The sequence below is a fragment of the Oryx dammah genome, unplaced genomic scaffold (genome assembly GCF_014754425.2).
Source record: "Oryx dammah isolate SB20612 unplaced genomic scaffold, SCBI_Odam_1.1 HiC_scaffold_9, whole genome shotgun sequence".
Taxonomy (NCBI): domain Eukaryota; kingdom Metazoa; phylum Chordata; class Mammalia; order Artiodactyla; family Bovidae; genus Oryx; species Oryx dammah.
This window is the reverse complement of record NW_024070193.1, coordinates 12,183,334-12,208,268: the sequence shown is the minus strand read 5'-3', so window position 1 is coordinate 12,208,268 and position 24,935 is coordinate 12,183,334. Positions and strand designations below refer to the sequence as shown.

At 42.8% G+C, this 24,935-nt stretch overlaps 2 protein-coding genes across 21 annotated transcripts in view; one reads left to right on the top strand and one right to left on the bottom strand.

Annotated features, from left to right (window-relative positions):
- PBRM1 (polybromo 1) overlaps window positions 1-16,483 on the top strand; it is a 101,897-nt gene extending 85,414 nt beyond the window's left edge. For 9 of the 19 annotated variants that reach the window (XM_040247153.1, XM_040247149.1, XM_040247146.1 and 6 more), the window contains 7 exons: window positions 330-540; window positions 1,163-1,364; window positions 4,749-4,913; window positions 8,278-8,433; window positions 11,417-11,487; window positions 11,596-11,812; window positions 13,623-16,483. In XM_040247153.1, the coding sequence (XP_040103087.1) occupies window positions 330-540; window positions 1,163-1,364; window positions 4,749-4,913; window positions 8,278-8,433; window positions 11,417-11,487; window positions 11,596-11,812; window positions 13,623-13,795 (1,195 nt within the window). In that variant the 3' untranslated portion in view covers window positions 13,796-16,483. The remainder of the gene's footprint in view (window positions 1-329; window positions 541-1,162; window positions 1,365-4,748; window positions 4,914-8,277; window positions 8,434-11,416; window positions 11,488-11,595; window positions 11,813-13,622) is intronic. The other 10 variants (XM_040247160.1, XM_040247161.1, XM_040247157.1 and 7 more) reach the window with 4 other exon arrangements.
- On the bottom strand, window positions 4,966-23,180 carry SMIM4 (small integral membrane protein 4). 2 transcript variants are annotated; one of them, XM_040247167.1, is made up of 3 exons: window positions 22,800-23,180; window positions 20,013-20,100; window positions 4,966-8,978 (listed from the first exon to the last, which is right to left on the bottom strand). In XM_040247167.1, the coding sequence occupies exons 1-3, from the start codon at window positions 22,957-22,959 to the stop codon at window positions 8,966-8,968; spliced, it is 261 nt and encodes an 86-aa protein (XP_040103101.1). In that variant the 5' UTR covers window positions 22,960-23,180; the 3' UTR covers window positions 4,966-8,965. The 2 variants fall into 2 exon arrangements, with proteins under 2 accessions (XP_040103101.1, XP_040103102.1); XM_040247168.1 differs by lacking the exon at window positions 4,966-8,978 and adding an exon at window positions 12,799-12,835.
- Window positions 23,181-24,935: the final 1,755 nt, after the last annotated feature.

The following is a 24,935-nucleotide window of genomic DNA, read 5'->3' as shown; positions in this document are numbered from 1 at the left end:
GGAAACTCAGATCCCACACGCCACAGGGTGACTGAGCTTGCACACCACACTAAAGCTCCCGCATGCCTCAGTGAAGACCTGATGCAGCCAAATAAATAAATAATTATATTTTTAAAAAAGCAAGCATCTGTAAGTAGATGTGACTTTATAAATATATGTTTTAATTATTTCCCTTGTGGACTTAAAGAGTGGACATTGCACATTATAGAAAGTTGGGTCGAGGTATTAAGGCAAAACATTGCTCTCCAGTCCATCCTGGAGTAGTGTCAGGTGATTTCATTTCATTCATTCATTCATTCATTTAGTTATTTTTATGTCCCTTCTTCTAGAAAACCGATTGTTCCTCAGAAGGAGCCCTCACCTTTATTGGAAAAGAAGATCCAGTTGCTAGAAGCTAAATTTGCTGAGTTAGAAGGTGGAGATGATGATATTGAAGAGATGGGAGAAGAGGATAGTGAGGTCATTGAGCCTCCTTCTCTACCTCAACTTCAGACTCCCCTGGCCAGTGAGCTGGATCTCATGCCCTACACACCCCCACAGGTGAAGGTGGCGGGTTCCTGTTACTTGTCTTATTCCTAGCTCTAGTTTGCAGTAAAAAGAAAGGAGACATCCAGCCCCTCCGTTATGGGAGCTTCAACCTAGAATTCTTCAAAAGGGAACAGATTTTTTTATTTTTTCCTTTCTTGATGCCACTAATAATTTAAAATGTATCTTTATAAAAAAGTTTCATAGATAGCTGGCTTTAGTGGCAGGTTTAGTTAGAAAGCTCTCCTTGTCCTGCATTGAAAAAAACAAAACAATGAGGAATTGCATCATTCTCTTATTCTAGCTTTTATTGCTCGTACCTTTTTAAGTCTCTTTAGGACCCTATCTTTTGGTTAAGGTGATCCCTATAGGTATTTTCTTCTCATTTAGAATTTTCTCAAGCCTTGATTGTGAGGTCACCATTATAGATTGCAGTCATGGAATTCAGTGGAACTTCCATTTTTCTTATATGATCAGAGGCCAGAAATAACTGTGTTTTGAATAAGAAAATCAACTATAAACTGAAGATGTCTGTAGAACAGTAGCTATTGAATTGCACATTTTTGGCTTACAAAAACCTTTAGTAATTGACGAGATGCAGTGTTCTGATGCATTATAAGAGCTTTCTCTCTTACAGTCTACGCCCAAATCTGCCAAAGGCAGTGCAAAGAAGGAAGGCTCCAAACGGAAGATCAACATGAGTGGCTACATCCTGTTCAGCAGTGAGATGAGAGCTGTGATTAAGGCCCAGCACCCAGACTATTCTTTTGGGGAGCTCAGCCGACTGGTGGGGACAGAGTGGAGAAACCTTGAGACAGCCAAGAAAGCAGAATATGAAGGTAAATAGAGCATAGGCACAACTGTCTAAGCTTTGTAAGCAAGAGCAAGGGGGTGTTTTCAGCAGTGCACGAGCTTAGGTTGAATCTCTTGTTCTTACCACTTGCACATGAACTTTGTGTTGGGGGCTGTCTCAAATGGCTCCCATCCAGCAGTTTAAGTGTCAGCCTTGTCCCAGCTGAGCAAGTGCTGCCTCTGATTTGGCCTCTGATCCTAGTGTGTTGTGTTTGTTTGTTTTTTTTTTTCCAAAAAATTTCTCAAATATTTAGCTGTTTCAAAAATTGCATGATTTTTTTTCTTTTATTAAGTCCTGTAAGCACACATGTGTTGAGCTGGGGAATGATTGTACAAGGATGTCAGATACAGTTTTAGTTAAAATTTCTCATCTGAAACGGGGCTTTTAAAATCAGTGATCTTCTGTTACGGCTCTTGACAAGCCATAGAAACTCCAGGCTGAGGCTTGGCTGAAGCACCTGGCTTTCTGCACCTTTTCTGGCCTGTGCTGCATCCATAGCTACTTTGAAGGTACTTGGCTTCTCTTTGGTAAAGCTCAACTGCCTTCATTTTCCTTTTACTCTACAGTTAAATTATTTGGGGCTGTGAGCTATCACTCAAGGATTTGGTGGTTTATAGCCATTAGGGACAGATACTTGATAGAGATTTTTTGGTTTTTTGTTTTTTAATATTAGGCATGACTTTAGTAAGGAAATGAGTAGTAAACATTAGGTTAGGCAGGATGATTGCCCTCAGAGCTGTATTTTTTTCATTTGGAATTGTATACAGTGCTTCATGTTGACAATTTAAAGCCCTCTCTCAAATGACCACAGTGATCACCATTACCTTTGTTGACAGGGTCCAAACCCATTATTTTCCAATGAGCATAAATAAATTAATTATCAAGACTGCCTCCTTTATTAAACTTTATGGAGTTTCCAAAGAAACTCCTTTTTAAAAAAAAAAAAGTTTACTCCTTTCATTTTTTATATAGTTGATTTTTAAAATTATCTGACATGCTTCCCCAAGGATCTTCTGTAGAACCCTAATCCTACAAGATGTTCAGCCAGAAAAAATTTGTGGCAAAAGCAGTTTGAGAAGCACTCCAAACACTTTCTCTCTTGGAAACTTACAGTGCATATTGCCATATTAAAGTCTTTAAACCTGCAGTTAAGAACCTGTTTTTTTTCCACCTGGCATTTTCTGAAACTTGATCAGGTATTCATGTAATATCTGCTAATATTCCTGAGGAACCAATATTTCATGGAACATTCTTTGAGAAATCATAGTCAGTTCTATAAGAACCTACAACCTTGGAGAGCATTGGTATTTCTAACCATAGTGGAAGTTAAGACCCAGATAAATCACTCAGTTGGAGGAGTGTTTCAAATGAAGCTCACATGGCTATAAAGCCTGGTCCAGGACAAAATGAAGCCAGTACTGCATGGCTGGTTACTTAGAGTGTGAACAAGAGCGAGAAGTGTATCTGGAGATAACGTAAAAGTAAAAATGCTGGAGCCAAACTGAAGAGAAGGAAGAGTGCCGACTTCTGGGAAATTCTCCCAGATTCTAAGGGGAGTCTGAAATTCAATGAGAACTTAGCGAGAGGAGTTATGTGACTCACCAGTGTCTGCCTGAGACACCAAGTCTGAGCTTGTGGTGTTCTGACCCACTCAGTTCAAAACCCAAAGTTTGGAGTTTGGCTGACTTCATTTAATAAATCTCTTTTCTAAGACAGCCTAACTGGGCTCCTCCCAGAAAGAACCAGCAGGTCCAATATTCCATCCCCAGGCTTGAACTTTTCTTTTTTCAACTTCATTTTTTTGCTCTCCCATTTTACTGTTTCATTTGTGTAATGAAAATATGAGAACTTAATGTGGGGGTCTAGGTCATCAGTGTCTCACCTTTTTTGTTTTGTTTTGTTTTTTAAATGCTAGTTCAAGGAAATGGGTTGTTAAAATGGCCTTTGTCCCTCACGCTCACTGTACAGAGGATCTGTACACTGGGACAGTGTAGTGAGTGATGACAAGTCTCTGCAGGTAACTTGCAGCCAAGGAAGCTTTGACTTGCTTGACTTTCACATTCTTACACAAAGGAGGACTGGAACCGTTGCTTCTCGATGCTCTTTAAAGCCATGTGACCGTGAGCTGTCTGCCCCCTCCTTATATCAGCCAGCGGTAGCCTTTTGAATTCCATGTTGGAGGGTTAACGTGTAGCATTTGGAGTTTGATGCCAGGAAATCAGGGCTACTGCTGGTTCTCTCTGTATTCTTGGACAAGTCACTATCTGTCTCCCAGTCTCAATTTGTCCATGTGAGGAGTGGAAAGGATTTCCTATTTATGAATGGTGAAGCAAAGTCAACCTTTTTTGTGAGAGCTTTGGTAATGCACATTTCTAGAGTTCGCTAGTCAGTGTCCAGCCTTGCCAGCTCCCGAAAAGACTGGGAATTGTGATTGTTGGGGCTGCTGGCCATGGAGATGCAGAAAGAGTAACTCCGAGGAGTGAGGGGTGTAGCAAGGATGTTCCACAGCCCAGAACTGGCACACAAGCTAATGCTCCTCTTGCATTTTGGATGAAATAAGTATGAATTCTGAAACTTTTGCTGATTTAGGATGACTTATGGTCAGTATTGAACTCAGCTTCAGGAAACCTGGTTCTGTCCGTACATTGTCCATTGCTTCATATGTGTATACATATTATTTCCTGCTTCTGATGACTGTAGCCTAGAGTATCATGCATTTTTTTCCTCTTGGGGTTTATTAAACGTGACCTCTTCATTAGAATGTACAAATTAGCGTTTATTTTCCTAAAACCTTGTGGAGGAGGCAGTAAGCTACTTTTCCCTTACAGAGTTAATTTTCTTCAGCTGCTAAACCCCATGACACTAATGACAAGAGTCCTCAAATCTTAGTAAAATTGGGTGCAACATATCAGGAAAATATAGTAAGTAACAATTGTGCCAAAAATTATAATGGGCCATGGAATTGCTTCATGTTGAAATTTTTAAAAAATTTGTAATGCTATTAATACTAGAATAATGGTAGCGCTTCTCATCTTCAGGGTGCCTTGTGAGATTAACCACGTTGGTTATGCTGGTGACGTTTTTAAATAAAATCTGTGCTTTCTGAATGTGTGTTGCAGTCTTAACATTCTTGAAATCTTTGCAGACCAGTTCTCAAGATGGGATAGGAAAGCTGGACTCTAGGTTACCAAGTGAAATCGGCCCGACTCCTCCTGTGTTGAGACTAGTCATCTACTGTTCCTTCCATTGAGACAGAACTGTTGCCTGTGTTTTTTTTTTTTTTTTTTTAACTAGTCCTGTTGAATGCAATGGATGGTATTTTGAATTCCTGGGTTAAAAACAGAATTGAAAATCTGAAATGCCTTTACAGAGCGGGCAGCTAAAGTTGCTGAGCAGCAGGAGAGAGAGCGAGCAGCACAGCAACAGCAGCCGAGTGCTTCTCCCCGAGCAGGCGCCCCTGTGGGGGCTCTCATGGGGGTGGTGCCACCACCAACACCAATGGGGATGCTCAATCAGCAGTTGACACCTGTTGCAGGTAAAAACAGGAGCTAAGACCATTTTTTTTTCCACTTTAAGAAATTCCTTCATTTTTTTTTTTTTTTTCTCCAACGAGGAGTAGGCCACAGTCTCTAGGCTCTTCTCATGACAGATTCAGAGTTTGAATCATCCATGTTGTCCTTATATCGCCTTTCCCTTATGGGCAATGCCTCCCCTCTGCCCCAGAAATGGGCCCTGGGCCCAACCCTGGGAATTGGTAGAGAGCAGCTCTCCCCTGGCTGTGGGCATGGTCTGGCGATATTCCGCACCCCAGACTGCTCTGGATAGAGTTCTACAGCAGAAAATATAAACAGACCCTGGATTCTGTTCTGGAGGGACTCCCAAGAGGAAACACAAAACTAGTCTTTAGGAGATGATGATTTTCCCGTCTCATCCCAGTATTCAGTTTGCCTTGTTCTGCTGCAGCCATCCTTTAGAAGACTGACCATTTAAAAGGATTTTTGACAATGAATTATAAATCCTTTCTTGGTCACCAATGTGCATGACTGCTAAGTAGAATACAAAGTCCTTATTCAATTCATTGTGCCCACTCTGTAATGCTTTTCTATTTAATTACATTAAACTGCATTTTCTGTTAGTATCCCAGTCACATATTTTTCCAAAAAGAAAAGAAAATGATGAATGTGGTTTGCTTGTGTGTGTTGTCTCTGGTTCTGGTAGCCATGGCAAAATTGGCCATTCTTGAATTGAATATTCTTGTCTGACGTGTCTCCAATGAGAAGCCTGCAGACCGCTTCTCAGGTCCCTCTTTTGTGATCTCTCTAAGCCTAGTGAGGTCCATCCAAGCTGTGTTTCTTCTTAAGCAAGCAGTCTGACCTCTTTGCAGGGAGTCCAAGATAGTGTTGTTCGAGACAAGCTCATTGGGATGCTGTTTTTGTTTTCGCTTTTTTTTTTTTTTTGCTTTTCAAGGCAGAGTAGCGTAGGATAACTTTTCCATTGTTGCTCCTACCTTTTGTGATGGCAAGTTCTCAGATGCACTGTCGCTGACCTCAGCAGTTGCACTCGCCAAAGCACATCTGAATCGTGGCTTTCAGTACTCTCAGTTTAACTGATGTTGACCTAACAAATCTCATAATCGCCTGCTCTATTCCATGGCCCATTTTGGTTAATGGGGTTCCAGTGGTTTTTAGAAATCAGACCTTGAACATGGGGACTTTGAAAGTTAGAATTCCCTCATTAACATTCTCTTTTGTTATTTGATGTGTGATATTCTAGCACTGTGCCCTTGACTAAAAAGCCCAGGGACACATTAACAAAATGAATTCAAACAGCTAAAAACATTAAAAAAAACAGCAGCTGCAGCATTTTAGCTCCCTGTTGGGGAATGACTTCACGGAACTCTGATGGGTGAGGAGGGCGGGCCCCCCTTCCAGAAAGCCCCTGCTCCACTATTAAGCATATGGTGCCCAGGCCTCTGGACCATGGGAGTGCAGGGCAAGCATTCTCTACGGGAACCAGTCTTTGGTCCACAGCAGGAATTTTGCCGCTAAGAGGGTGATTTTTTTCATGGGTTTACAGGTTGCATAGTGCCTGATTCTTAGCCTTGTTGCTGTCTGAGACCAGCTTTGCTTACAAGCATTGAAGCTCATTTGAACACATGTGACTGGGATAATAAATGCCAAAGTACAGTTTAATGAAGACAAGGGTCATGTCTTTCAGTTCTTAATAATTTCTTCAACCACAGCCTATGTAGGCTGCGTTCAGATGGGCTTTTGTAATTGAAAGCAAAGCCTCCTAACATTCTTACATTCCCACCTACTTATCCCTAAAAACTATCTGGTGGAAATGGTTAAAAGACAGTTTGGTAGCGTTGCATCTCCTCATAAGTAAGATTATGGTGTCTGTTCTTCACTCTCTGAACTCTGCTTTAAGAAAAAGGAAATTCATAGTCCTAGTTTATGTACAGAGGTATTGTTATTTAAAACTTATTTTAATTATTTGTGTAATTGTAGGTTTCTTAGCTTAGATATGACCAATGAGGCAAGCTGAATCAATCTCAAGAGTTTTCAGTAATTTTATAGCATCAAAGGACTAAAAATAAATACCTCTCAAACAATTCTTCAGAGAAAGTCAAAACGTAAAATTCTTAGAATCTGCAGTTTTCCACTATTATCTAGAACCCCCTCTATAATATAAAGAGAATTATATAAAAATGAGGTTTGGCATCAACTCCTCAATGCTCCCTTTGTGCAAGAAGCTGTGACCAAAGATGATTGCATTTTGGGGGGAGCCTTGTGTTTTGTTCATTGTGATCATTTCAAATCCCAGAAAAAATCAATTTGTTTTTCTCGATTAAAAAAATGTCTGTGGCTTTAAAGTTCTTTTGATAGGTGAGTCTTTGACATTTTGAAATTTTGTTCTTTTCACTCTTTTTGCCAAAAATACTTGTTTCTTGAAATTCTTCCCTAGCTAGCAGAAACTATTTTGTGTTGTGACGATGCACTTTGAAAATAAAGGAATGAAAACCTCTGTTCAGAAAAATTCTGTACCTCCTTTAAAATGTTCCCTGTTAACTGAAGGACTGTGAGGACATTTGTGCGCTTGGAGACAATGATGACAATTGGCATTTTCTCATGTCAGCAGAGCCTGATTCTCCAGCTGTTCCTCCTAAGGTCTGCGCACAAGCTGCTGAGTGACCTGGGCTTAGGTTGGCTTGGGGGGGCCGGGGAGAGGGGGAGGTTTTATCTTTATTTTATCATGTTTGGAAATCTAAAAATGAAGCATCAGTCATTGTGATGACTCTTAGCTCTTCCCCAGCTCAAGCTCAAGCATGCTCCATTCTTACCAGCAGTGGTGGGGCTAGAAGGGAGGAGGAATGGACACAGAAGTCTTGAAAACTTCTTGCCCACCTCCCCCCGTGCTGGAGAACCATGCTTTGTGATCAGGGCTGTGCGCCTCATTTCCTCCATTTCAGTTTCCCCTCATGTGTACCCGTGATAGGCATATGAGTGTGGGCATAGTGGAATGATGGGGTTTATACTGTTCAATAGAATCGCAATAGACAGAACTGGTCACTCTGTTTGAACAGCTTGCAGTAATCATGACCTTGGGAAGGCTGTTACTACTTCTCTTTATTATTTAACTGAGAACATGCAGTGTATTTATCCCAGGGAGAATAACTACAAATAATAATATACTAAGTACTAATTCATCCAGAAATGTATTTCATATTTGTAATGTTTTATTTTGTTCATTATTGCAACAAAATAATTGCACTAATTGTTATATCATGCAGTACTAAGGGCGCTTTATTCATTAGTAGTGCATGTGGGGGGGTTGTTATTACTTAGTTCATGTTGCATGTTAATGATGCATGTCTGAAATTTGTTGTGTCCTTCAAGGCATGATGGGTGGCTATCCGCCAGGCCTTCCACCTTTGCAGGGCCCAGTTGATGGCCTTGTTAGCATGGGCAGCATGCAGCCACTTCACCCTGGGGGCCCTCCACCCCACCATCTTCCGCCAGGTGTGCCCGGCCTCCCGGGCATCCCACCACCGGGTAAGAACTTCATCCTCATTCACTCATCAATCTCATCTTCATACTCTTTTTCCTCCCTCAGCCATTTGTTCCAGGAGGTACCTGCTGCCCATGTGGGCAGGCCTTCCCTCACTGAGAACCCCAGGGATGTCAGCTGCAGGACCTGTCCTGTGTGTTGAGCAGGTGGCTCAGCACCTGTGCCCTTGAGCATTGGCTGCCTAGCAGCGGCACAGGACACATGACGAGAAACTAGACTCAGCAGATAGGGGGCAAGAGGCACACTCTGGAACCCCTCAAACAGTTCGGCATATGCTCAGAAAGCAGACACAGCCTAGACAGTCATGGTCTGCTCTAGTGAATGAAGTTTCCCAAATGGCTAGTTCAGAGTCACATATGAAAAGCAGTTTTTGCTCCTGAGTCCATTTCTTCCTCTGGTTCAGTTCTTATCTCAGAGGGTCTTTTGTATAGAATCCTTGCTCCATCTTTTGCTTTTCAAACACCTCCCCTCTAAGGGGATTACAGAGTTGCTAATGTAGGACTCTTCAGAAACTCTTCAGTCAGTCCTCCTAGGAACAGAAAGGAGGGAGAGAAAGAACTTGAACTGAACTAGTTTTCTGTGTCTGAGTCCTCGAAGAAGCATGACATAGCATTTAAAGAACAGCATCGTCCACCCTGGTAACTGTAGACACTGGTTCGTCTGTCAGCAGAAGCCCAGAAGTTATGTCATATAGAAACATATAAATGGAGTTCAGAAATAGGTACAGTTTTACTTTATAATTAATTAGCAAATTGAAAGATTATTATGAAAGGGAAAATCACCAGTTCCCATCATATGCAAAAAAAAAAAAAACTAACCCTTAGACATAATCTAGTTGGAGGGAAAGTGGCCTTAGGATGACTTGGAATAGCATTTGATCTATTATCCAAAATATTAGCTAAAGATCTGGCCCAGATGACAGAATATAGAAACATTAGATTTGCTTATAACAGGCTTGGCTGTACCAATCTCGCAGCTATGAAGAGTTCCAGACAATGCTTCACAGGGTGTGCCCCACAGTACATAGGGTGAGCCAACCTGGTGGCTTGGCCTAGCATCTCTAGTGGCACTCTGTGATGTGAGTGTTGCTTAGAAAATGGCCGTAACGCCCAGAAATGTTTGATGCAGACCTAACCGAAGGAAGAAACGTTTGTGGGAGTGGGTGTTTCATTATGGAAGTGGTGGACTGTGAGTGAGTTGGACTATAAGTGTCAGTCATAAGATGGGTGTGCCCCTGAGGCAGGTAGAGTTGGCTTTCATTCTGTGTCCTGTCCCCTCGGCATAGAGTGTCTGACTGAGCAGTCAGACGAGGCTGGAGGTGACCCCCAGGTGTGTATGTTATTTGGTAGGAACCACACCTAAGTCCAGTACCCTCTAGGTAACTGGTTTTTTGGTGGGTACTGGGGGACAGATGTTTCCCTGTCCCCCTTCTCCAGATTCTAAATGCATTTGAAGATGGCAGGGAGACAGGGAAGAACCTCTCTTGGTGTCTACCCACACATGTCCCACCCGGCTTCAAGGAGAGAAGCTTCATGAACTCCTTTGGTGAGTCAGCCCACAGTCTCACCAGCTGCCCCACGGCATGGCATTTGTAACCAGGAAGCAAAGGGGGTTGATTTGGTTGTGCTGCCCTGCAAAGATTGATACAGACAGCTCAGGGAATCCCCCAGTGTTGTGAAATATAAAGTGCATGAGTGTCCTGGCAGGCTTGGGAGGCAGGGGTTAATAATATATTGCTGGACTAGCAACTTACCCACTGCAGCCTCTTCACTCACACAAATAATCGCTAGGATCCTACTCTCATGATCCAGGTACCCTTCTGGGCCCTTGGAATATCAAAATCCCTGCTTTGTAAACAGAAAGTTTGTTTTCACTTATTGTTTTCTCTTTAACAGATGTGTAATACTTCTTGATATTTAGCAATTCTGAACCTTAGAATAGTGAGTCAGTTCTGCCTGGTCGAAATAACACCATTTTGAATCCAGAGAAACTATAGAATACAAAGCTAGCTCTTATTCATCCTTCTATGCAGCTAGCTGGACTTGTTTAAGGTTTAAACAACATCTCACCAGGGTTTTGGTTGTATTAATAGTTTGTTAGTTTTTAGCGAACTGGGTCCCTTGCCTGTTTCTCTGTTTTCATGAGACTAGAAAATGGATGATCCTGAGATTAAAATAGCCCCAGATGCTAAATTTAGGATATCACATTATTATCAACCAGAACATATGAGACAGAAATTGCTTGTGAGGAGTCACCAGGAGAAGTTTATACAAAGACCAAATGTAGTGAGACCATGGAATCTTTCTCTTTCCCTTTGTCATTCTGCATTTGAGGTGATAGCACCAAGGGCTGCCCTGCTTCCAGATGATCCCTTTTCAAAGTGCCACTCTCTCAGAGGGCAGTGTCCCCTCTCTGCCAACATCAGTGACTCCAGTCAGAACCAGAGTGCTGATAGCCTGTGAGGGGACAGCAGGAGTATGTCTCTAGCCTCCACAAAGGCCACTGAAGAGTGTACTTGCACAGCCTCTTCCCTTAGGCCCCTGTCCCAACACACTGCATACAGCTGAGCCTGGTTGCAGTGCTCTTACTGCCGAAATTAAACACAGGCTTCAGGTGCTGGAAACTGTTGTTGAAAGATAAAGGCCTTGAAAATAGAGTTGCATTCTGACTATAGCTTACCTAGGGAAATATTAGAATTCTCTGCAGAATTCAAATTATTTCTCAGCCATGAGTAGTTAATGCACATCTGACAAGCTCTCCTAGCTTTGTGTTTAGAGCACCTAGAAAACAAAAGGACACGGATTTCCTATATGATGCTACCTCCTGTTTCGGGCACTTAGGGTTCCTGTCCACAAAGACTCAGGGCAGTGTTCATAGGTTTGCATTTTTAATGACATTTCTTATCAGACAGTTTTTCAGTCTTCTCATCCCAGAACCTCTAATTGTGCCTGTAATTCTGAATTATAGGTGTGATGAACCAAGGAGTGGCCCCTATGGTAGGGACTCCAGCGCCAGGTGGAAGTCCATATGGACAGCAGGTGAGCCTCCAAACTGGATCTTCTAGGACTCAACAGAATTCAAGTCGCCCTTTTTCTGAGAGCATGGGCTGAGTATTTCCCCCTGACCCTGTATCTGTGCTCTTTTAGGTAGGTGTCCTGGGGCCTCCAGGGCAGCAGGCACCACCTCCGTACCCTGGCCCCCATCCTGCTGGCCCCCCTGTCATACAGCAGCCAACAACACCCATGTTTGTGGCTCCCCCACCGAAGACCCAGCGGCTCCTCCACTCAGAGGCCTACCTAAAATACATTGAAGGACTCAGTGCTGAGTCCAGCAGCATTAGCAAGTGGGACCAGACTCTGGCAGGTAAGGAGAGGTCTTTCTGAAGCTTTTTCAAAATCTGTGCTTTATCAAAGTCCTCTTGCTGCTGTTGACATGTTATAGGACAAGTATCCATTGTTCTTATACAGGCATACCTTGTTTTACTGCACTTTGCCTTATTACACTTCTCAGATACTGTTTTTTTTTTTACAAATTGAAAGTTTGTGGCACCCCCATGAGCAAGTCTTTCAGCACCATTTTTACAATAGCATGTGGCCACTTCATGTTTCTGTGTTAACATTTTGGTAATTTCCACAATACTTCCAACTTTTTCATTATTATTATAATTGTTATGGTGAATCTGTGATCAACAGTCTTTGACATTACCATTATAAAATGATTACAACCTGCTGAGGGCTCAGATGATAGCTGATAGTTTTTAGCAATATAGTCTTTTAAAATTAAGGTACCTGTGTTGCTTTTTTAGACCTGATGCTATATTACACACTTAATAGGCTACAGTATAGTATAAATGGAACTTATACTTGCACTTGGGAAACAAAAAAATTAATGCGATTTGCTTTATTGTGATCTGGAACCAAACCTAAGGAAGGCATTTTTAAGTAAAATGTATATTTAGCTGAAGCATTTGCAGTTTTGTATATTGATATCACGTACTGAAAATTTTTTTTCTTTTGCTGAGTTTCAAAGCTTCATTTTATCATAAACATCAATGCTATCTCAATAAGTATATTCTGAATTTTTTCAACTATTTTTCAGGCATTTGAGCATAGCATAGATGCATTTGGGCAAATTAAAAATTATTTCTTGTCAATTTTTTAAAAAGATAAAAGTATTATTGGAAGACATTTTTCTAATCTATCAAGTTACTCAATTAGTTCAGCAGGCTTAACATATTTTCAGTACATACTGAAATAACTTGCCAAGTTTCCAAAGAAATTGGGAAGTTTCCATCCATTCTTCAGGGGCTTCCCAGGTGGCTCAGTGTAAAGAATTCACCTGCCAGTGCAGGAGATGGAGGTTTGATCTCAGGGTCAGGAAGGTCGCCTGAAAAAGGAAATGGTAACCTGCTCCAGGATTCTTGCCTGGGAAATCCCATGGACAGAGAAGCCTGACAGGCTGTAGTCCATGGGGTCACAAAAGAATCAGACATGACTTGACGACTAAGCATCAACAATTCATCCTTCATTTCTAAGCCAGACTTGATGAGTTGATTTCTTTTAAGAGTAATAGATAGTTTTCCCTTTCCTCACATTTACCTTTTTAGGAATTTTTGTTAGTATTGAAGTTATTAAATATCACAAGTGCTTACAAGAAAATACTAGTGGTGAGATCTTTTAGCTGTTTGTGCAGCTCTTATGTTCCCAGTTGTAGTAATTTCGTTACATTGTGCAGCTCTTGTGAAGTAACTGTTAGAAATTAGAAAATTTCTAAACTGTAAAGCATGAAATGAGACATCCTTGGCTAGGTTGTCTCATACCTAAGTAAAATAGTTTTCTAAAAACCAAGATGTCAGAGAATTCCCTGGTGGTCCAGTGGTTAGGAATCCAAACTTCCACTACAGGGGGATGGGTTCGATCCCTGGTCAGGAAACTAAGACCCCATGTGCCATGCAAATATGCATGCCACACACATTTGTGTGTGTGGCAAATAAGTAAAAAAAAAAAAAATTAAAAAACAAGATGCCTATAAAACAATATATGAAATTTTCTGGGAAATATTCTGCAGAGTTAATTTCATAATATTTAATAAATAGCAAATGTTTCACGTTTCAATAAATCTATCAGACCTTAGGCTGATGTTTACATTTCTCTGTCCACACTTACATTTTCAGCTCGAAGACGTGATGTCCATCTGTCAAAAGAACAGGAGAGCCGCCTTCCCTCTCACTGGCTAAAAAGTAAAGGGGCCCACACCACCATGGCAGATGCCCTATGGCGCCTTCGGGATCTGATGCTCCGAGACACTCTCAACATTCGCCAAGCATACAATCTAGAAAACCTTTAATCACGTCAATTACGTTTCTTTTATAGAAGCATAAAGAGTTTTGTGGAACAGTAGCCATTTTAGTTACCGGGGGTGGGGGGAGATAAAAAGGATGACAATTTTTATTGCATTTTACTGTACATCACAAGGCCATTTTTATATAAGGACACTTTTAATAAGCTATTTCAATTTGTTTTGTTATATTAAGTTGACTTTATCAAATACACAAAGATTTTTTTTTGCATATGTTTCCTTCGTTTAAAACCAGTTTCATAATTGGTTGTATATTTAGACTTGGAGTTTTACCTTTTTACTTGTTGCCATAGAGCTGAAACCATCAGAGGTTTTGTCTTGGCTTGGGGTTTTTGTTTTTCATTTTTTTGGTTGGTATTTTTGTTTGTTTTTTTAAATAACAAACAAAATGGGGGAAAAAAAACACATACAAAAGAGTTTACAGATTAGTTTAAGTTGACAATGAAATGTGAAGTTGGTCCTAGTTTACATCTTAGAGAAGGGAGGTGTACTTGTGTTTGTTTCATGTGCCTAAATATCTTAAGCCACTTTTGCAAAAACTGTTTCTTCCAGGTAAAGTAAAAGATTGTTAGTAAGTTGACAAATGTTTGACAGACATGGCACATTTGGTCTAGTGACTCAGAAACCTGAAGTGCGCTCTGTGCAGCCTTCTGTAGCTAGTGCATCTCCCAGACACCTGGAGGGAGATGCACTTTTTCTTGCTCTGAGTTAGACATCTGTAGTTTCAGTTATCTTTGCAGAACATGTGCACAACCCTGAATTATGTTTAGTCTTGGCAGGTAAGTTTAAGGGTACTCTTGATCTTTTTATAATGAATTCACAACTTATGCCTATACATGTTAAGATGATTTAAAACTTCAAATCTCTTACACTGAAACAATGGAAGTTCATCTTGAAGAAGGTATTGAGGTGTGCTGGAGGATGATTTATTAAACATAGCACCTAACCTAACTTAGGGAGGGGAGTGCATTAACTGGATATGGGCTGTTTCAGAAGCATAATTGTAAGAGGCTGAATTGCCTACATATGCAAATATGTTTTAGTATGCTTTATTTCCTCGTCAGATGTGGCTTTTTTTTCTTTTTTCCTCCAAAGTTTCAGGTTGTAATTCTCAACCAGAAGTTTAAGATTTTCTGAAATAATTTAGAAATGTAGCTTGTGCTTTTGAATTTCAGAAGGGACTCATAATTTCAGAAAATGCTCACTAAAAAGAACATTATAGATCCCAAACACTTAGGTTTGATGACCCTGTCTCTCTTATATGATCCTGGAAAAAAACAATTGGAGGCAGTATATAATGCTCAGACAGGTAGAAAGCATCAAACGTGGAACGGTATTTCAGTCAGCATTTTTGAAACCTGCTTTATTGTAGCAAGGTGGTTGCCATTGTAGCAAAGCTTCCACTGCTATTTGTAAATTGAGTGATTCTCAGAGGATACTTTTTTCTTTTAATCTGGTATGAATCAATACCTAGATATTTAATCACTATTCTTACTAAATCATGGGGACAAAAGAGTGCAGAATGGAAAAAAAGTCTCTTTTTATCTAGATACTTTAAATACAGAAGGTCCTTATATCTTAATTACTTATAGTCAACCACTGGATCTCAATTTGCATCAAGTATTTTAAATAATTCTGAATTTTAAGAAATGTTTTGCAGTAGTATGTCAGTACCTTATTGTTCAACTGAATCAGATAAAGAAATCTTCAGTTCCTGGTTATTTGGGCCATTTCATCATGGACTGTATAATACAATCAGATTATTTTATTTCTAGGCATCCTTGAATTACACCAAAGAACCCGAAATTTAATTTTGGTTAAGTTATTTATTTATTTCATGCACCCATCTTATTTCCCTTTTTAAGGTCTGGAAGAGACTTCTTTTGGGAAGCCTCTAAAAACTCTTCACTGTGGGCTATGTGGGGCAGTAGAAGCCAGAGCACTCCTCCTCCAGGCTCCTTCCCAGTGTCTAGAGGTGCTTTAGGAACCATAGAGCCAGCCAGGGGCTTCCCTAAGGCAGTGCAGAGCTGGGCCGGAGGGCCACGAGGCAGGCCCTAAGTAAGTGTTGTTGTTGTTGTTGTTGTTTAAACTCTTATGTATTTATTTTAGAATCATGTCTTTCTGTATATTGACTTGGAGAATATCAGTTAATATTTTAGGATATAAGATTTGAGGTCCGCCATCTTCCAAAAAGAAAAGAAAAAAAAAATGTATGGACTTTAAAAGGTACACGTGAACTATACATTTTTTTTTTTTTCCGTGAGCTTTAGGAACCATAGTGACATGGCTTAGAACGTATAATAGCCTAAATGTTTTCAAAATGTAAGTTCATGTGGAAAAGAATTTTGTTTATGTGGGGGGAAAGACCTATAGGTTTAAAACAGTATGTCAGCTAACTGATTTAAAAGGCCTTGAATTGCTTTGTTTTTTGAACCGCCTTCCTCCTTTTCTTCCTATGAGGAAGAATTAAGAGGGGACTCTTCTTTGTGTAAAATCTCCAAATTGGTGGTGTTGACTTTTGAATTTGAACATTTTCAGACCTGATTAAAACTTGGTTTATTCTAACTTCTGTATCAAAAAGGGTTCAAGTGGTAACTAGTCCTATAATATGTATGTATCATATGTTTGTTCATCTAAAGCTTTTTAATCCAAATAAAAATGGAGTTTGCAAAGTGATTGGGATTAACCAGGTTTGGTTGTTCTGTTAAAGCTTGTGTCAGACAGATGTTTAGTTTCAAGCAGGTTTAATTCCTGCAAACCTTGATTTTATGCTGATTGCGATATGGCTGCCAATTTAAAGGAAAAGTACTCCTCAGGTACAGGCAAAAGTCAGTGTCCCGACCCTTGTCCAGGGCTCAGGCTGCATTAACACAGGAGCCAAGTATAGTCACGCCGCAGCCTGCTGTGCCCATGCCACAGCTCTCAGACTGAGTCAGGGATCCCTAACGTGTCCTCAGCAAAGGGTGAAGTTAAAGTTGCAGAGCGAGTTGTTACTGACGGTGGAAGGTAAGGAAGCACGTCCTGTACCATAAATCACTGTAACCCATTTCAAGTAAATGTGTGAGCAGAGGAGACAAATGGCCCAGAAATGCTTTTATCATGCTTATGAGCTCCTAAAAAATGGCCACACTTCTAACAGGTGTTGGTAAAATCAACCAACTGTTTTCCTCAAATATCACTTTGCAAATCCCTGTGGTTCTTTTCTCCTAAGAGTTTAGGGCTGAACTGCCATCTGTGGTCATGAACTTTCTGTGAAGGATGGTTGATGTATAGTTTAACATTCCAGCTGCATACTCTGAGCAATACTGCTGAGTATTACTCTATTCCCTCTTCATTCAGAAGTCTGCTGGGTCAGCTGAATGAAAGTTCATACCTGAGCAAATTAATAGACTCTATCCCCCAGATAGACAAAACATGCAGAATGCATGTCTTGTGGATTGCGTATAAATGTGTGAAGGCTAAAGAGCATGCATACTTAATTAGGAGAGAGATTCTTTGGAAAACACCATGGTCCAAGTGTTTTTTTTTTTTTAAGAAAAGTAACTCTGTGTGAAAAATCCGAACTTCTAAAAACAGATTAATTGAATTGCTATAACTTCAGAGATGCAGCAAGATTTCCAAAACAGGACTGCTAGATGAACACAGATAGCCCTCCTTTATTGAGTATTTACTGTGTGCCTAGGTCCTTTCCCTATCCATTCAGATGATAAAGTGAAGTTCCAAAGCCCAGGTAGTTCCCCCAGCACCCCAGTGGACATCAACTTCTAGCAGTAAATGCTAATTAGATTTTTGTCATCCTAAAGTATCCTGGTTTTTAAATGTAAGTTATTTGTCAGTGTAGTTCACAGTAGGGGGCACTGCACTTCTGTAAGCTGTTTATAAGAGCATTGCTCTTTAAACTATTACAGCTCCCTTAAATAACCCTAGTGTCTGATAAGTGCATAGTCATATTTCTTTAGTAGAAGGCTTAAAAAAATTGAGGCAAAGTTAAAAGCCTCCACAATGGTTTAACAAAAATTAGTTCTGTACCATCCAAATTAATGTGCTTTGAAAGTATATTCAATTTAATACCGTAATTGCTTTGCTAATCTACTTCCCTTGAAGTCAGACATTGTTGTATCATCCTCAAAGGTTTGTTGTCTTAAATCAGCACTTCAATACTTGTATTTTAAAAAGATGATGAGGAAAACTCTAGGGAAGTTAGGCACGAATTTCAGACTGGAGATTGTTTCTGAGATGGAAGCGGGAAGGAAACCACAGCAGACACAGAAGGTAGCTGATGGTTTTACTAGCATTTACAACTCCTCTTTGTAAAAGGTATATTTTTATATATCACATATATGCTACATATTTATGTATGTATGTACAAAGTATCAGACTTCTAAAACTGGGGCCAGGGGGGAAAATGGAGTTAGACCACAATTTAAATGTATTGTGCAACAGTCTAATCATTAAAATAACCATGAGGTTTAGGGTCACCAGGAACTCTTGTGACAAAAGTGCAAGTGAAGACTACCTTCCTCCCCCAGGTGCTATTGGTCATCACTGGTCTTCATACTCAAGCCATGTCTGAGCAGTGTCTCAGTAGTGCTTTAATGAGGTGAGTGGTGAGTGGCTCTTTATTTATACTAAATTGGTTCTAACATAAATGAACTGACTTAAATTCCTTCAGTTCAGTCGCTCAGTTGTGTCCGACTCTTTGTGACCCCATGAACCACAGCACACCAGGCCTCCCTGTCCATCACCAACTCCTGGAGTTCACCCAAACCCATGTCCATTGAGTCAGTGATGCCATCCAACCATCTCATCCTCTGTTGTCCCCTTCTCTTCCTGCCTTCAATCTTTCCCAGCATCGGGGTCTTTTCAAATGAGTCAGCTCTTCGCATCAGGTGGCCAAAGTATTGGAGTTTTAGCTTCAGCATCAGTCCTTCCAGTGAATATTCAGGACTGATTTCCTTTACAATGGACTGGTTGGATCTCCCAGCTGTCCAAGGGACTCTTAAGAGTCTTCTCCAACACCACAGTTCAAAAGCATCAATTCTTCAGTGCTTAGCTTTCTTTATAGTCCAACTCTCACATCCATACATGACCACTGGAAAAACCATAGCGTTGACTAGATGGACCTTTGTTGACAAAGTAATGTCTCTGCTTTTCAGTATGCTATCTAGGTTGGTCATAACTTCCCTTCCAAGGAGTAAGTGTCTTTTAATTTCATGGCTGCAGTCACCATCTTCAGTGATCTTGGAGCCCAGAAAAATAAAGTCAGCCACTGTTTCCCCATCTATTTGCCATGAAGTGATGGGACCGGATGCCATGATCTTAGTTTTCAGTGTATTTGTGGCAGAAATCTTTAACTTGATCATACCTGTGGCCTTAAGCATCAGCTTCTTTATTCATGAGTGAATAGGTAGAAATGATTTTGCAACTTAGTCGTCTTTAATATGTAGATTTTTTTTTTGTTTGAAAAGATGTTGGATGTGGTTATCCAAGCCTGGAAAGATGCCTTTGCTATTCTACCACCTAATCCAAACTTTTTCTGGGTCATATTGCAAACTCTCCCTATAGCCTCAGCCTCTGATTTAACTCAAGTCTGTGGTTGCTCAGTGCTGTGAAGATTCACTTTTTTGGGGAAGGAGCAATGTCTTCAGCAGCTGGATGAAAGCAGCATCTTCCTCACAGAGGGTAGTGAAGACTGTTGGTCCCCAGTCCTCACAGAGGTCCAGCCCTTGATGTTGGTGGAGTCAAACAAGGGAAGGGGTTGTTGGTGTTCACAACAATGTGAGTAAGGTGTGTTCGCATTGTAGCAAAATGTTCACCAATTGGTAGCTGGCAGAAATGCAGTTTGCATAGTCATCATTTAAATGACCCTGCAGTAGAGACCTTACTTTCATTCATATTAAATTTGAGTTCAGCAAAAAATTAACTTAGGTTATCCCTGGTTGCCTAAAACAAAGGATTTCACAATTTAGGGTACACTGAAAAGCATCCCGATTCATCCTTGAATTGTTTAAGAAATGTTTCACGGACTAGATTCCGTTGTTTCAGTAGGAAATAATTTTCCCACAAGTGCTGTCCATCAGTGACTTGGGAAGTATTCAAGCAGGGACAGGAAAAACTGTTTATAAAGGCAGTTCTGTGTAAGAACAAGAGACCTGAAAAATACATTTTAAAAGGAGTTGAAAGCAGTAGTAAGTTTGATATTTACTTTATTGACTGCTGAAGTTTAGTCTCTGATGCATCTTGCAGCCTTCTCTGATACTGTCTTTCTGAGGCTTTTCTGCGGTAGACGTCATCTGCATCAAACAAAGATTCGATTTAGATTTTTTAAGAAACTATGGAATTAAAAATACATATCTGAGTAATTTAACCAGTAGTATAGATCTATCACCTGAATCTCAACAGTAATGTTTAATGCCAAAATCAATTTAAAACACGACTTGATTTAAATGAGGACTGTGTTAAAGTTCTCAATAGCAGGGTCAGAGTCAACGTCCTCAAAGATAGGGTCATGTCACAGCACAGCTCTTAGCAATTTCACTTCTCTCTGAAATCATCTGTCTTAACTGTCCTCTCTTAGGCACTGCCAATCCTACAGCTCTCTGCTGCTCAGTCACACCCAGGAACTCAGGGCAGGGAGGTGAGGGCAGTCTCCTTGTTCTCAGCTGCTGCTTCTCCACCCTCTTCCTCCGGGGGCCTTGCCATTTACCACTGCCTTCCCTGGCATCTGCCGTCCATCGCTACCCTTCAGTCTCTGAAAACACTGGCATTTAGCTCAGGTTCCTTGACCCTGTCCTGTGCCATCTTCCCAGGTGATACCATCCCCAACAGATAGGAAGCAACAGTCCCCTTCATCTTCCTGACTTCTCAACTTCTGCCATCTTCTTGCAAGTTTCCTCTGAAGTAATTAATTCCTTCTGTTCTGACCGCAACTTCTACTCCCTTTCTAGCAGCCTTTCTGTCCTTGGATCTTTACGAACTTTCTCAGCTCCTTGTTCTCTCTTCCTGCCCAAACCAGCTGAAATTCCCTCTTATTAGTACCAACTTCTTGATACACCTTCAAAACCCCAACTACAGATTGATGCAACTTCCTTCCTTCTCCACGCCTCACTCTGCTTGCTATGCACTGTGGGTGTTGTACCTAACTGGGTCCACTATGATGCCTGACAATCCTGTTGCTTCACCCATGGCCCTGACCCTACTCTGCTCACCCCAAATGGCCATGAACTCTTTCTGCACAGAGGGAAAGTCAGTAAAGAGCTCTTCCCACTGACTTCCAAGGGCTACTCTGCCTTGCTCAGATCCCATCCTCTCCCACCTTCTCAAGGGCCAGGGTATATGCAGCCTCCCTCCACCTGCTCTGTCCTGATCAGTATTTGCATATCTTCAAGTCTCTCCTGGTAGAGGAGAGACAGCTTACATCCCACCCACTTAGGTGAATTTCCTAAACCGCCTGTCTTCCATGATAAAAGACCCTTCTTGTTTCCCTCCTTGCCTCTGTGGCCACTCTCAGTCACCCTTAAAATGTTGGGGCTTAAACTCTAACTTTCATCACAATCTGCATGTGAGTGACCCACTAACCTAGATCTATGGCCTAGATCCGCCTTCTATCTATATAACCATCTCCCCCTCAGCACATGCAAAATGGAGCCCAGGACTGTTCTGCTTATGTTCCCCCCTGCCCCAGCTGCCCCACCAGAGGCTCCCACTCGTCATCTCCTGAGTCTACTCAAACATCACGGCCTTGTCAGTACTGCCTCTGGAGTGTCAACTCTACCCACTTCTTGGCATCTCATCCTAGTCTAGACCACCATCCCAAACCTGGACAACCATACAGCTTAAGTCTTCCTGCCAGTTTGCTCTCCACAAAAAGTCATTCACCACATATGTTCACCTCCTGCTGCTTAAAACTCTTCAGTCCTTTGGGATACAGTCTTGGTTCTCTGGTCCCTTTGTGGCTGCTCCAGGCACCTTTTAAACCTCACGCTGCTTACCTGCTTCAGTCCCTCAAACACAGCATAGTTACACACCAAGGCCCCCAAGTTTGCTCTTACCACTGGCAGAAGACACCTGCAACACCACCAATGTTTCCCTCATCTGGCTGACAATCTTTGGGCCCCCCTGACATGGTCACTCCTCCAGGCAGCCTTCCCTGCACCACCTAGTACAATTCAGGCGCCCCACCGGGGAATCCCATGTTCCCTCCACTTTCCCCTCACAGAACTGATCACACTTAATAGTAACTGAATGATCTGTCTCTTCCATTAGTAGTGTTCTGGGGTGGGGAGCCCTCTGCCTTATTCTATCTTCTAATCGGTGGTCATTAAATATTAATGAATGGATGAACAGAACAATTATCTTTAGAAACCACCAATTTATTTTTTTAATGAGAGTTGGCAGTTCACAAGTGATCCTGTTTCTGGATAGGGAGAAAGCAGAAAGGGCCTAGGAGTTAGAGAAGTCTTTCTGGAAGAGGAACTAGCCTATCCAGAGCTAGTGCTCAGCAAAGCAATGCCAGGCACTTGTTTACAGTGCTTGCCCTTGGTACCCATGACTCTGGCCTGTAAAGACAGTGGTATTTAAGCGGGACAGACCAGCTGCTCCCTCTAGGGTTTGGACGTGCCAATTAGGAGATTACACATATCCTATCCCGCTTCTAGATGCTGTGGGCAAGTCTATTCCTTAGGCCCAAACAGTGTCGCTGGCAAGCTTGAAAGGACAGCGTCCAAAGTGCAGTCACGTGCCCTCCCATCTAAGTGCAGGGAAGGTCTCAAGATTGAACACCAATGTATCTTTGTCGCCCCGCTTATAGGAGAGCCCAGGCGGATCTCCACGCCCCACTGAGGGAGACAGTACTCGCCCTTCTGCAGGATTAAAGCAGCTCAGCGCTGAGCGGAATGAGAGGTCTGCAACCTAACAATATTCCCAGCAAAATGGTTCCTTTGCCGTCTCCTGCTTGCTTGAAATGAAACGGAGGCTGCTGCACCCCACTTACAAAAGGTCTCCTGGCCCACGCGCAGTTTAATCATGATCCACTCCATCGTTCCTCCGAGGACAAAAAAGAAGGGCAGGAACCTGTAGACGCCGAATCGCTGCTTCCCGGGCACCCGCTGCAGAACCCGCCTCACCTGGGTCCTGGAAAACATGCCGGACATAGGAGGTCGTTGGAGGAGGGTAAGGCGGAACGAAGGCTGGAGCGCCCGGATGAAACCAAAGCCGCCCTGCCCGTCCTTGCTGAGTCCGACGGCCAGGTTGCCTTTCAATCCGGATCTTGCACCGCCTCCACCGAGGTCAACAGTGGAGCCCGAAGCGGCTAAGGAGCTGGGCGCTGAGCTCCGACCCAGAACCTGGGGCGCCTCCACCAATAAGCGTGAGACTGGACGCGCGGGTCCGCCAATCAGAATGTGACGGAGTGCGCATGCTCCTTGAGGCCGACCCCAGCAGGCGCCTACACTCCTGCTCTCGGAGGCAGGGCGGGCCAAGGGGCGGGACCTCCCACGTGGCGTCGGCCCGGCCCCGCCCCCTGCCCTCCCTTGTGCAAGCTGGTACTCAGAGTTGGCGGCCGCGCCCCCTACTCTGCCACCGCCATCTTTTCTCTTAAAGTCCTGAGAGAAGTGATGACGCTGACTGATGTACTACTAAACGTGTACTGCACCATGCTCTAAAATACAGTCACACAACGCCTTGCATTTATTTCGTTATCGTGACTGATGCCTAGACTTCTAAAAATAACAGGATTTGAGATGCACTGTTGAAAGCTGAACTGTAGCATGACAAAAGTCTAAGTAAGCATCTTGTGGCAAACAACTATAACATTAATAAAAACTATCCTGTATGGGGCACTTACCGTTATTTCCAGACTATTAGACAATCTAAGAACATCAAACGAAAACTTAGAATTAATAAGAGTTTAGTAATGTAGACACAATATATAAAAACAGGCTGGAAAAGAGAGATCAAGCAGCAACTCTGGAAGGTAGCAGGGCCCGCTGCTGAGCTGCCAGGCCCAAGCTGCTGCCTAGATAACCTGCCTTCTCCTGGGGCAAACCCTACCAAACCATGTGCACACACCGGCTTGGTGCCCACTCTGGCTTCTCTTGGTGGCTCTGCGGGCTGGGCGGCCACAGAGCGTCCATCTTTCACCCAGACGAGACTTATAGGTGGCCAAAGCCCCAGCACACACCTAGTTCACTGGGGCCCTGGGGGTGGGGGCCGCACCCACCCACCCCCACGGGTCCACCTATGGCCTCCATTATCCTGTGCCAGCACTCGTCATATGACTGGCACTGTAGGTCCTCAGTCAAGGGGCAGGGAATAGCAGAATGTACACACACCCTTAAAGACGGCGAGGCCACCGCGGAGAGCCTCAAGGAAACAGTGTCTAGCTAGCCAGCTCTCTACCGACAAGGCCCCAGGTGCAGGGTAGGCCTGCTCAAGGTCCAGGACACGGATATTTGAGGAGTCAGACTCAGATAAAGAATCTGAGTGAAATAAACGCGGGTGGAGAGTGGTTCTCAGCAGGAAAGAGTAATTTCGTTTAAAATCCTGTTGATAGTGCTAGAAAAGCATCAGGGGTCCAAGTGGGGAAGCGAGGAGTGGTGCGGGTCGGTGCGGCCATTTGCTGAGGTAGGAACCAGGCAGGCGCAGTCAGCCCTGGCCCTCCGCCTCGCTCCACGTTAACAGGGTTCACCTGTGTGAGCACAGAGACTGGAGAGCGAAGGGGCTGCTTCTGCATCGGCTGCACTGCGGGTCCCGAGGTCTCACCCAGCGTGGGGCTGGCGGGAAGCGCCAGGGAGCGCGCGGGAAGAACTCTTTATTCTCTAAGTTAAGTGAGTGAAACGGACTGGCATAGCCAGTCATGGGCGGGAGGCGGGGAACAGGACCCCGGTTTCAGAACTGGGGGAAGGGGCGGAGGATCTGAGGTCCGGAAGACAGGAGGTGGAGGAAGGAGCGGGAGGACCTAAGAGCAGAGAGGGAGAAGGAGGACTGGGGGGTCCCAGGTAGACCCTCAGCACTCTGGCCCTCTCCTTTCCAAGCCCCGGCCGTCCGGAGCCTCGCGGGGACGGCCGTTCTTAGGAATTCCGACCTCCGGGAGGAGAACAGAAAGAGCCGCCATGGCCTCAGCAGATAC

Excerpts from the sequence above, each read along its gene's own strand:
- SMIM4 (XM_040247167.1), bottom strand. The coding sequence starts at position 22,959 with ATGTCCGGCATGTTTTCCAGGACCCAGGTGAGGCGGGTTCTGCAGCGG. Across the intron at positions 20,101-22,799 it reads CGTGGGCCAGGAGACCTTTT|ATGACGTCTACCGCAGAAAA; the intron begins GTAAGTGGGGTG and ends TGTTTGATGCAG.